The following is an 11,843-nucleotide window of genomic DNA, read 5'->3' as shown; positions in this document are numbered from 1 at the left end:
ACAGGTCCCTGATGTCCAGTGCCAGATGCCTGGACCCAGAGTGTTGGGGAACTGTCGCTGGAGAAGCCCTCACTCCACAGGCTGTCCAGGCGCAATGTGAGTGTGGCCCCGGCAGAGGAGGAGGGAAGAGGGGAGGGGAAGGGAGGGGAGGATATGTGGGCGCAAACTCTCCTCCCCCCACCCTACCACACATACACACTTACATACAGCACACATACACACACATCCCACACATGCACGCACCACACGTACACACACACATATATACACACCACACATATCCCCCACACACCATATAAACACACACGCACCCCACACATACACACCACACACATACACACACACATACACACCACACATACACTACACATACCCCCCACACACCACACATACACACACCACACACACTCCACACATACACACAATACCCCACACACACACCACACACACACCCTCACAAATACACACACCACACATACACAAACACCACACATACACACATACATACACCACACATACACAAACACCACACATACACACATGTACATATATCACACATATCCACACACACACATACACCACACACGTACACACACCACACATACATGCACCACACATATGTATATATACACACACCACACATACCCTACACATACCACAAACACACGCATACCACACACATACCCCACACATACACACCACACATACAAGTACACATACCACACATACCCTCCACACATACACCACACATAAACACAGACATACACACTGCACACCACACGTACACAAACACCACACATACACACACACATATATATACACACACCACACATACCCCACACACACACCACACGTAAATACACACCACACACATCCCACACACATACATATACACACCACACATACACAAACACCACACATACATGTACACATACCATACATACCCCACCTACACACATAAACACTTGCACACACACGTACACATGCAACACACACACGCTCACACGTACACAAACACCACCACCACCAACAGCACAGCAGATATTCCATGGGGAAACTGGAATTTGCCTGTGGACTCTAGCACCTTCCCTGGGGTGGGGATGGTCGGGGCATATTTGCGGGGGACCCTCACTCGCCCCGCCATTGCTCCCTCGGATCGCGGGTGGGGTGAGTCTGCATAAGCAGAAAGCAGCCCCCTCCTTTGGATGAGACTCTCCTGGGAGATGAGCAAAGGTGATGCCTTCGGAGGAGGGAGGACGGAGGACTGAAAACCCACAGTCCTAGAGCTCAGGCTGCACGGGAGGCCGTAGGGATTGGGGTGAGAAAGGGGAACAAGGGAGGAGACAGAGGTGCCCGGACCTCCAGGCACCGCTTCTGGCCCTTCCTTCCCAGGCCCCTCAGTCCTGGCGCGGCTACCGGCTCCTCCCACCCCCACAGGCTTCTGGCCCTCGCTGCGGGCCCCACCTTGCCCTCCCCGCCTCCCAGGTGGTGGCTGCTCCTCTGGGGAGTCCTCCAGGCTTGCCCCACCCGGGGCTCCGTCCTCTTGGCCCAGCAGCTACCCCAGCAGCTGACTTCTCCTGGGTACCCAGAGCCGTATCACAAAGGCCAAGAGAGCACCGCGGACATCCAGGCTCCAGAGGGCTTTGCTGTGAGGCTCGTCTTCCAAGACTTCGACCTGGAACCGTCCCAGGACTGTGCAGGGGACTCTGTCACAGTGAGCTGGGGATGGGGGGGGGCGGGTTCCGCCAGGACTGTGGCCAGGGAGACTCCTGGGGTTGTGGGAAGTGGTGGTGCCCTGAATCACCCATCTGGAGGAGGGATGAATTTTCCATTTAGGGACAGTGGGGCTCGGCTTCCCCGGGGAGCTAATGGTGGGCCCCAGGACACGGTCTCCCACCAGCGCCTCCAGGACCATCTGGGCCCCGCAGAGCAAAGAGGGCAGCAGGCAGGCCCTGCATATGGAAGACTCATGAAGGGACACACAAATCTTGCAAATCTACGGAGCCAGGGCAGGGACTCTCACATGGGTTGTTAAAATTGTGTCATCATGGTGGGGTGCGGTGGCTCACACCTGTAATCCCAGCACTTTGGGAGGTCAAGGCGGGCAGATTATGAGGTCAGGAGTTCAAGACCAGCCTGACTAACATGGAGAAACCCCATCTCTACTAAAAATACAAAATTAGCTGAGTGTGGTGGAGCATGCCTGTAATCCCAGCTACTCCACAGACTGAGGCAGGAGAATCACTTGAATGCAGGAGGCGGAGGTTGTGGAGAGCCGAGATCAGGCCATTGCACTCCAGCCTGTGCAAAAAGAGTGAAACAGCGTCTCAAAAAAAAAAAATCATGTATTTGTTGAGTGCCTGCTCTGTCATGTGAGGAAGCTGGGCACAAATAGTAACAAAAGATTAAGTCACCATTCGCACTTACCTTAGAAGAGCTGTCACAAACCTTCCAAGGCCAAAGCCTTATTCAGAATAAGGACATTTTAAAAACAGTACTCGATGTAGTGATGCAGGCCCGTAGTCCCAGCTACTCAGGAGACAAAGGGCTGGAGCCCAGGAGTTCAAGTCCAGCCTAAGGAACATAGCAAGACCCCATCTCTACCAAAACATTTAAAAATTAGCCAAGTGTGGTGGCACACACCCGTGGTCCCTGCTATAAGGGACACTGAAGTGAGAGGATCACTTGAGCCTGGGAGGTAGAGGAGGCAATGAGCTCTAATTATGACACTGTACTCCAGCCTGGGTGACACAGTGAGACTCTGCTCCTCCACACCCCTGAGTGCTGCTCCTCAGGAGCAGTCTTTTTCCAATTCACGTAGCTGTTTCTTCTGCTCTTTAACTTCATATGTGTAAGTAACATGCTCATTTATCTTTCATTTTTACATGTTTTCTATTAACATCCAACTACAGTATAGAAGATAAGGACTAGCTTTATCTGTCAGTCTTCACCACCCACATTTCCCTTCCCCATTCTGCCAGTTTACCTATATTATATCATTTTTAGTTAAATCTTTATTGTTTACATTATTATAACTGTAAAATGTTCGCATCTGAGCCCATGGCATATGATAATTATATTTTCTTTCTTCTCCAACTTTTGGGTTTCCCAGGAGTCAATCATTGCATGGAGTTTTTCGGGGGGGGTGGTGTTTGTTTTTGTTTTGCTTTTTAGTTTGCTGAGCAAGGCATTTGGAGTGATTGAGAAATTTTCTTCATTGCAACTTTTACCCAGTTTCTGTGATCATAATGACAGGGTCTGGATGGAGTCTTGAATGAATTTGGAATTTGTGGAGAATGAGGGAATGGAGAGCTAGCGAAAACCCAGGATATGTGGATCAGTATGAAAGCCAGAAATAAAATGAGCCAAGCAGTGAGCCGTGTGCCTGGAACAGAGATAACGCAGGAAGCACAGCCCAGGAACTCCCTCCAAGCCTCCCCTTCTTTGACATAAGGAACCCACAGGAAGGGATTTGAGCAGAGGTGAGACAGCCAAAAGGGCATTGAAAGAGACAACCTGCCTAAGAACTTACCAGCTTAAACGACATTACCCAGCGTACCTGGACTGTGGATATCTGTGTCCTTAGGTTTTCATACGTTTCAGGGCTTCGTTTACAAAGTTCATGGGATAAGAGGAGGGGCACCCCAAAAGAAGGAAAGCAGGAAAAGGCAGGAACCCCAGAGGCTCAGTCTCTGCGGAGAATCTTACTGCTTCACAGATGTTGGCCACGGAAAGTTATTCAGAGGAAAGTTATTCAGAGAAGCGGAAGGTGATGGGGCGGGGCTTGGAGATGGAGGAGGCGCTGGATGGGAGGGGCTTATGCCTGTGTTCATTGAGTCAAAGCGGTGGTGTTATAGGTAATACTCTGAGCACCAGGAACTCAGTGGTGAGAAAGACAGAAGGAGTCCTTGCCTTCTTACAATTTGTAATCCAGCGACTCTTATGGGAACCCGAGAATTCCCAAGGAACTTCTTAAAAGAAGGAAAATATAGTGGGTTTTTGAAGTAATTATAGTAGGTTCAAGAAACATTGTAGTATGCGGTTATGTCTGGAAGAAACTCGGGAGTCGAAAATGGAAGCAGAAGCTAGTTGAGGAAGCCTCTGTGAGGTGCCTTCTGAGCCCCAGAGGGGCACGTGCCCCTGTGACACCAGCAGCGCAGATGCACACCACGCCTGTCTGCAGCCTTGCCCCCCTCCCGCTTTCAGATCTCAGCCAGCGGGTTGGATCCAAGCCAGTTCTGTGGTCAGCAGGGCTCACCTCTGGGGAGGCCCCCTGGTCAGAGGGAGTTTGTATCCTCAGGGAGGAGTTTGCGGCTGACCTTCCGCACACAGCCTTCCTCGGAGAACAAGACTGCCCACCTCCACAAGGGCTTCCTGGCCCTCTACCAAGCTGTGGGTGAGTGTCTCTCCTGGGGGTTCAGGGATGGAGCCTCTGTCCCCAGCCATGACCCTGGTATCTTCAAGCCTTAAGAGGAAGCTTGAGTGACAGCTGAGGCTGGGGACTCAGAGACACCTGGGCTGGACCCCAGCCCTGCCCCTGCTGGTGAGCAACCCTATTAAGAAACAGCCATGTCGGGAATGGTGGCACGTGCCTGTAGTTCCAGCTACTCGGGAGGCTGAGGCTGGAGGATCTCTTGAGCCCAAGAGTTCTGGGCTGTAGTGTGCTATGGCGATCAGGTGTCTGCACTAAGTTCGCCCTCAATATGGTGACCTCCCGGGAGCAGGGGACCACCAGGTTGCCTAAGGAGGGGTGAACCGGCCCAGGTCGGAAACGGAGCAGGTCAAAACTCCCGTGCTGATCAGTAGTGGGATGGCGCCTGTGAATAGCCACTGGGCAACATAGCGAGACCCCGTCTCTAAAAAAAAGAGAGAGAGACAGCCATTGCTCAGCCCCAGCAGTTACTTCCACAGCAGATATACAGGCCCAGTGTTTGCAGATCATCTCATTTTAAAAGAGATGCCAAACATCCAGATTTTTAAGTGAAATTATATATTTTCAAATGATGACTCAGATTTGTTTTTGAAAGATGAATACTGACTGGATGCAGTGGTTCGTGCCTGTAATCCCAGCACTTTGGGAGGCCAAGGCTAGAAGATCACTTGAGGCCAGTAGTTGGAGACCAGCATGGGCAACATAGTGAGACCCTGTTTCCACAAAATTTGCTAGGTGTGGTAGTGCACACCTGTAGTCCCAGCTACTAGGGGAGCTGAGGGGAAGGATTGCTTGAGCCAGGGAGTTTGAGGCTGCAGTCAGCCATAATCATGCCACTGCACTCCAGCCTGAGTGACAAAGTGAGACAAGAAGAAAGAAAGAGGAAAGAGAGAGGAAGGGAGGGAGAGAGGGAGGGAAGGAAGGGAAGGGAGGGAGGGAGGGAGGGAGAGGGAAGGAAGGAAGGGAGGGAGAGAGGGAGGGGAAAAAAGAGAAGGATGGAAGGAAGGCAAGAAAGGAAGAAGAAAAAAGGAAAAGAAAGAAGGTAGGGAAGGAAAAAACGAAGGCAGGAAAGGAAGGAGGGAAGGAGGGAGGGAGTGAAGGAGGGAGGGAGGGAGGGAGGGAGGGAGGGAAGAAAGGACAGAGGGAGGGAGGGGTAAATGATAACATATCATTTTTTAGTATGCTAAAAAGTAAATCATCCTCTGGTCTCTGGCTCTGAACTCCTGACTGCCCTCCCCAGAAACAACTGTGTTCTCCATTTCCTAGGTATTCTGCCTAGGAAGAGGATAAATTGTGTGTGTCTGTATTGCAAGTGTTCTAAACTTGGCATTTTTTCACTGAATAATATATCTTAAAGATCATCCCATTTCATATGGTCAGCATTGACTTATTATTATTATTATTTGAGACTGAGTCTCGCTCTGTCACCCAGGCTGGCATTCAGTGGCTCAGTCTCTGCTCACGGCAACCTCCACCTCCTGGGTTCAAGCAATTCTCTTACCTCAGCCTCCTGAGAAGCTGAGATTATAGGCATGCCGCCACACCTGGCTAATTTTTGCATTTTTGGTAAAGACGTGGTTTTTCCATGTTGGCCAGGCTGGTTTTAAACTCTTGACCTCAGGTGATCTGCCTGCCTCGGCCTCCCAAAGTGCTGGGATTACAGGTGTGAGCTACCACACCCGGCAAACTCATTATTTTTAATGATCATATAAAATCCCTTTGATTGATGTTTCATAATGTATTTGATCAGCCCTCCTGATAAATACTTTGCTGCCACACACGGTGCTCCTGTGCATACCCTTGCACTTACATCTTTGAGCACATGTGTGAGAATATCTTTAGGCTAAATTTTTAGAAATGGAGTAGTAAGTTAAAAAATATTTGCATTTTCGGCTGGGCGCAGTGGCTCACACCTGTAATCCTAGCACTTTGGAAGGCCAAGGTGGGTGAATAACTTGAGGTCAGGAGTTTGAAACCAGCCTGTCCAACATGGTGAAACCCCATCTCTACTAAAAATATAAAATTAGCCGGGTGTGGTGATGGGTGCCTGTAATCCCAGCTACTCGGGAGACTGAGGCAGGAGAATTGCTTGAACCTGGGAGGCGGAGGTTGTAGTGAGCCAAGATCGTGCCACTGCACTCCAGCCTGGGCAACAAGAGCAAAACATCTAAAAAAATTTGCATTTAAAATTTTGATATTGCTAAAATTTTCTCCAAAAATGTTTTGCTAATTTACACACCTACCAACCGTGTTTGGAAGTGCCTGTTTCCCATACCCTGCTTGTCACAGTTACCTTCAAACTCTTTGACTGTTGACAATCTGATCAGTGAAAATTAACTCCAATGTTAAAAAAAAAACACTGTGCAATTCAAACCAAATATAGCCATGGGCCAGAATCAGCCCCCAGTTGCCATTTTGCAAGTCTGCGCTTGGGTGCTGTTTTCCTATAGCTGTGAACTGTAGTCAGCCCGTCAGCCAGGCCAGCAGGAGTTCTGAAGCCATCAACACACCTGGAGACAACCCCGCCAAGGTCCCGAACCACTGCCAGGAGCCCTACTATCAGGCCACGGCAGCAGGTGAGCCCCACCTGCTGAGGCGTAGCTTCCATCCCCCTCACTCCCACGCAAACGCCCTCTGAGCACCTGCTTTGTTAACCAACAGCTTCAACTCTGAGTTATTTCTTTGCCTCTCCTCATTTTGCGTCTCAGGGGCACTCGGCTGCACCACCCCGGGGACCTGGAAGAACACACAGGATGGGGAGGAGGTTCTTCAGTGTACGCCTGGTGAGTAGTACACTCACCTGCCTGCACCATTCCCCCAACAAGCCTCAGCTGCAACTGGGACCTACAGGACACACGGGTTCAAGGAAAGCCTTAGAATAGAAAGGAAGATAAGAAGCAGAAGGTGAGGAAGAACAGGGTAATCAAGAAGGCCCAGAAAAGAAGAGGCAGGGAGCTTGTTCCTCATTCTTCAAGGGTCAAGATATATCTGAGGAAAGCATGAAGGAAGTTAATGAGGTGGACTAGGAAAGGAGAAAGAGACCAACAAGCTGAAGTATCATTTTTACGGCTAAATAATATTCCTTTCTATGGATGTACCGTTTTGTTTGTCCATTCATCAATGATGGACATTTAGGCTGTTTCTTCTTCTTGGTGATTACAAATGATGCTGCTATGAGCATTTGTGCACAAGTTTTTGTATCAACATACGCTTCCAAATCTCTTGGGTATATACCTAGGAGTAGACTTGCTGAATTGTGTAACAATTCTGTTTAACTTTTTGAGGAACCACCAAACTGTCTTCAACAGTGGCAGCACCATTTTACCATTTTTCATCTCACCAGCAATACGGGAGGGTTCAATTCCACCGTTTTTTAGATCCACACTTTTGAGTGAAACCATTGCCTTCCTAACCCAACCTGATCCATGGAAAACTCTAGGATTCGCCTGAAGGCTCGTAGTGCTTTAGGGATGGGTTGGAAGGCAGATGGTAGTGGGAGATGTTACAAATGAGGAAGTAACACAAAACTAGGCAGGAAGCACTGAAACAGACTCTGCCTGTAGTATGGGGCCCAGGGTGGTCCCAAGGAACCGCTTTAATGCCTCTGAGGAGGCAGGAAGGAGAGCCCTGCAGAACCAGCACCAAACATGTGCTCATCTGTGCTCTCTACCCTCAGTCCACTGTCCTGAGTGCCATGCAGGATGGGTGCCCCATACAGTTGGCATTGATTCCTTGCCCTTGTGTTCCCACATGGTCTACACTGTGAGTCGGCCCCAGTATAAGAGTCCTGATCCCACCCAGGTGCGGTGGCTCACACCTGTAAACCCAGCACCTTGGGAGGCCGAGGTGGGTGGATCACCTGAGGTCAGGAGTTTGAGACCAGTCTGGCCAACATAGTGAAACCCTGTCTCTACTAAAAATACAAAAAAAATTAGCCAAGCATGGTGGTGGGTGCCTGTAATCTCCAGCTACTCAGGAGGCTGAGGCAGGAGAATCGCTTAAGCCCGGGAGGCAGAGGTTGCAGTGAGCTGAGATCGCACCACTGTACTTTAGTCTGGGCAACAACAGCGAGATTCAGTTTCAAAAAAAAAGAGTCCTGATCCCATGCAGAGCCAGACCTGGAGCCTCTTCACGCATCCTCTACCACAGCTTCAGAGAAGTAGGTCTTTAATCAGTGTGCCTAGACGCAGCTGCTGACTGTCACCCCTAACCCTCCTCTCTCCCAGTCTGTGGACGGCCAGTCACCCCCATTGACCAGAATCAGACAACCCTCGGTTCTTCCAAAGCTAAGCTGGGCAACTTCCCCTGGCAAGCATTCACCAGTATCCATGGCCGTGGGGGCGGGGCCCTGCTGGGCGACAGATGGATCCTCACTGCTGCCCACACCATCTACCCCAAGGACAGTGTTTCTCCCAGGAAGAACCAGAGTGTGAATGTGTTCCTGGGCCACACATCCATAGATGAGATGCTGAAACTGGGGAACCACCCCGTCTACCGTGTCATTGTGCACCCCGACTACCATCAGAATGAGTCCCACAACTTCAATGGGGACATCGCCCTCCTGGAGCTGCAGCACAGCATCCCGCTGGGCCCCAACATCCTCCCAGTCTGTCTTCCTGACAATGAGACCCTCTACCACAGCGGATTGTTGGGCTATGTCAGTGGGTTCGGCATGGAGATGGGCTGGCTAACTACTGAGCTGAAATATTCAAGGCTGCCTGTAGCTCCCAGAGAGGCCTGCAAGGCCTGGCTCCAAAAGAGACAGAGGCCCGAGGTGTTTTCTAACAGTATGTTCTGTGTTGGGGATGAGATGCAGAGGCACAGTGTCTGTCAGGGGGACAGTGGCAGCGTCTATGTGGTATGGGATGATCGTGCCCATCACTGGGTGGCCACAGGCATTGTGTCCTGGGGCATAGGATGTGGCAAGGGGTACGACTTCTACACCAAAGTGCTCAGCTACGTGGACTGGATCAAGGGGGTGATGAATGGCAAGAACTGACCATGGGGCACTTGAGCAGGGACTGGCCAGCACAGTGGAGGCCCCAGTCAAGAGAGGGCCAGGAGTGAGGACTGAATTTTGGGGCAGGGGCAGGATGTGGCGGGAGGCAGGGAAATCCTATTCGCATCACTGATGCAGCAAGCCACTATGCAGGAGAAACCCACACCCTGCAAGGCTGCACCATCCGGACAGGAAGCACAGTCCCACAGACCGCTGCTCCTCACCCTCTACCTCCCTGTCCACTTGCACTATGCCCAGGGAAGCCCTGTGCATCTCAGCAACTTTCACCTTCAATGTCCTTGGAATCCCCTTCCCCTGCTTCATCTGTTGACACAGCCTTTATACTCACCTCTGGAAGAGTTACCATCTCGCCTGCTGAGTATGGAGAAAGAGGTTTTCATTGCATTTTATTTCTGAAACATTCCTAAGACCCTTTAGTTGACCTTCAAATATTCAAGCTATTGGCTTCACCACCTTCCACAGCTCCAAGATGCAATTACAGAAATAGCTCCTTTTTAAATTTTGTGTCCTCTATATGCCAGATGCTTCACCTGTTATTTCACTTGATCCTCATACCATATTGGCAAAGGAGGTGTTATTAGCCATGCTCGACAAATGAGGAAACTGAGGCTCTGGGGATAAAGGGACTTGCCCAGGTCCCACAGCTGGTGTGTGACTGCAGAGGCTGCTCTTCCCAGTGTGCCGCCATACTCCTCAACTCTCCTCAGATCTGCTGTGCCACCCACTTTCCCTCCCAGTCCCCACATCCTTACCATTGTCCCTCCCAGTCCCCACATCCTTACCATTGTCCCTCCCTGGGAATTTCTTCTTCTGTAAAAATGGCATCCTCTGGCTCACACTTTCCTGCTAGCCCCATCTCCTGCAGAAGCCAGGTGAGCCCAGCACTGGACTGAAGTTCCTGCGGACACCCCACCTGTGCCCCCATCATCAAGAGAACTATTCCACCTGAGAGGACCAACTCTTTTATTTTTAGTACAGACTGATTGGAGGTGATGGGCCGGGCGCGGTGGCTCACATCTGTAATCCCAGCACTTTGGGAGGCCAAAGCGGGCAAATCACAAGGTCATGAGATCAAGACCATCCTGGCCAACATGGTGAAACCCTGTATCTATTAAAAATACAAAAATTAGCTGGGCATGGTAGTGCACACCTGTAGTTTCAGCTACTCGGGAGGCTGAGGCAGGAGAATTGCTTGAACCCAGGAGGCGGAGGTTGCAGTGAGCTACTCCAGCCTGGTGATAGAGCAAGACTCCATCTAAAAAAAAAAAAAAAAAGATTGGAGGTGATTTACAGTGAAAGACACAAATAACATACAACTGTTCAATGGAAATAGAAAATAAATACCATAAAAGAGGGAAGAGAGATAATTTGTTAGCATCAAGAGTCAAGTTGCTGTATGGTCACAGGTTAAATTTATATCTAAAAAAAAATAGCAGGATTCAAAGTTGTACCTACACGTGGTCACTTCTGTTTTTTACACCTACACACAGTACAAAAGATTATTAAAGATATTCCCAAAAGGTGGGTACAGTGATGCACACCTATAGTCCCAAGCACTCAGGAGGCAGATACAGGAAGATCGTTTGAGCCCAGGAGTTCAAGGCCAACCTAAGCAACATAGTGAAACCCCATCGCCAAAAATATAATAATAATACTCTCAAAATACTCAACAGAGGTAGTTTTAGTTGATAAGATTTTGGCTGTTTGGTTTTCCACTATTCTCTATTTGCTAAATATTGTTTAATTAGCATGAAACATTCTTATTCTATTTTACTTTTTTATGATTGAAAGAATGATGAGTTTCTCCCTTCCAAGGCAAAAATATATATATATATACACCTATATTTATACATGTGTGTCTAGATGTGTATCTCTACATCTTCTCCACCATCTCTAGGTCTGGAGATAGAGAACAGACTAGGAGCTGGAGATAGAGAGGTAGAGGCAGGTTAGAGATAGAGCTGATAGAGACAGATGAGCTACTTTAAGAGAGAAACTTTTTTTTCCCCGATAATCAAATCCTAAAAGGAACAAACATTGTAACAGACAATGTCCTCAATACTTGTTTTAAAATAAATGCAGCAACATCCATATGGCATTTTTTTCCTTCTTTTATAAGTCAAGGACATAACAAAAATGTGTGAGTAAAGGTTATTTTCAATGGTTGGGCAGAGTGGAGACAGGGCTGGGACTGAGCTAATGATGTCCAGGTTTGCTGTGCTCCAAGCATTGTTGCACAATGCCAAGTCAGAACTGAGAATCCCTAGGATGGTAGCTTCAGCTGAGACTACCTCCTTCCCTGTTCCCTCTACCCCCATTACGAACATATAGTGTGTGCGTGCGCACACACACATGCACACACACACACACACACACTGCTGTTAGGGTATT

At 49.3% G+C, this 11,843-nt stretch overlaps 1 protein-coding gene across 5 annotated transcripts; it reads left to right on the top strand.

Annotated features, from left to right (window-relative positions):
• C1RL (complement C1r subcomponent like) lies at positions 1 to 10,902 on the top strand. Of its 5 annotated transcripts, none has more exons than XM_035255589.3 (6): positions 1 to 96; positions 1,590 to 1,714; positions 4,301 to 4,396; positions 6,883 to 7,008; positions 7,141 to 7,215; positions 8,659 to 10,902. In XM_035255589.3, the coding sequence occupies exons 1-6, from the start codon at positions 26 to 28 to the stop codon at positions 9,429 to 9,431; spliced, it is 1,266 nt and encodes a 421-aa protein (XP_035111480.3). In that variant the 5' UTR covers positions 1 to 25; the 3' UTR covers positions 9,432 to 10,902. The 5 variants fall into 5 exon arrangements, with proteins under 5 accessions (XP_035111480.3, XP_035111479.2, XP_035111481.2 ...); XM_035255588.3 differs by having other exon boundaries at positions 1,486 to 1,714; positions 4,207 to 4,396; XM_035255590.3 differs by having other exon boundaries at positions 1,486 to 1,714; positions 4,207 to 4,396; positions 7,094 to 7,215.
• Positions 10,903 to 11,843: the final 941 nt, after the last annotated feature.

The sequence above is a fragment of the Callithrix jacchus genome, chromosome 9 (genome assembly GCF_049354715.1).
Source record: "Callithrix jacchus isolate 240 chromosome 9, calJac240_pri, whole genome shotgun sequence".
NCBI classification, from domain to species: domain Eukaryota; kingdom Metazoa; phylum Chordata; class Mammalia; order Primates; family Cebidae; genus Callithrix; species Callithrix jacchus.
The sequence above is the reverse complement of the archived record's forward strand: the minus strand, read 5'-3'. Positions and strand labels throughout refer to the sequence as shown.

Excerpts from the sequence above, each read along its gene's own strand:
- C1RL (XM_035255586.3), top strand. The coding sequence starts at position 26 with ATGCCTGGACCCAGAGTGTTGGGGAACTGTCGCTGGAGAAGCCCTCAC. Across the intron at positions 1,715-4,206 it reads GTGCAGGGGACTCTGTCACA|ATCTCAGCCAGCGGGTTGGA; the intron begins GTGAGCTGGGGA and ends TCCCGCTTTCAG. Across the intron at positions 7,009-7,140 it reads CTATCAGGCCACGGCAGCAG|GGGCACTCGGCTGCACCACC; the intron begins GTGAGCCCCACC and ends TTTGCGTCTCAG.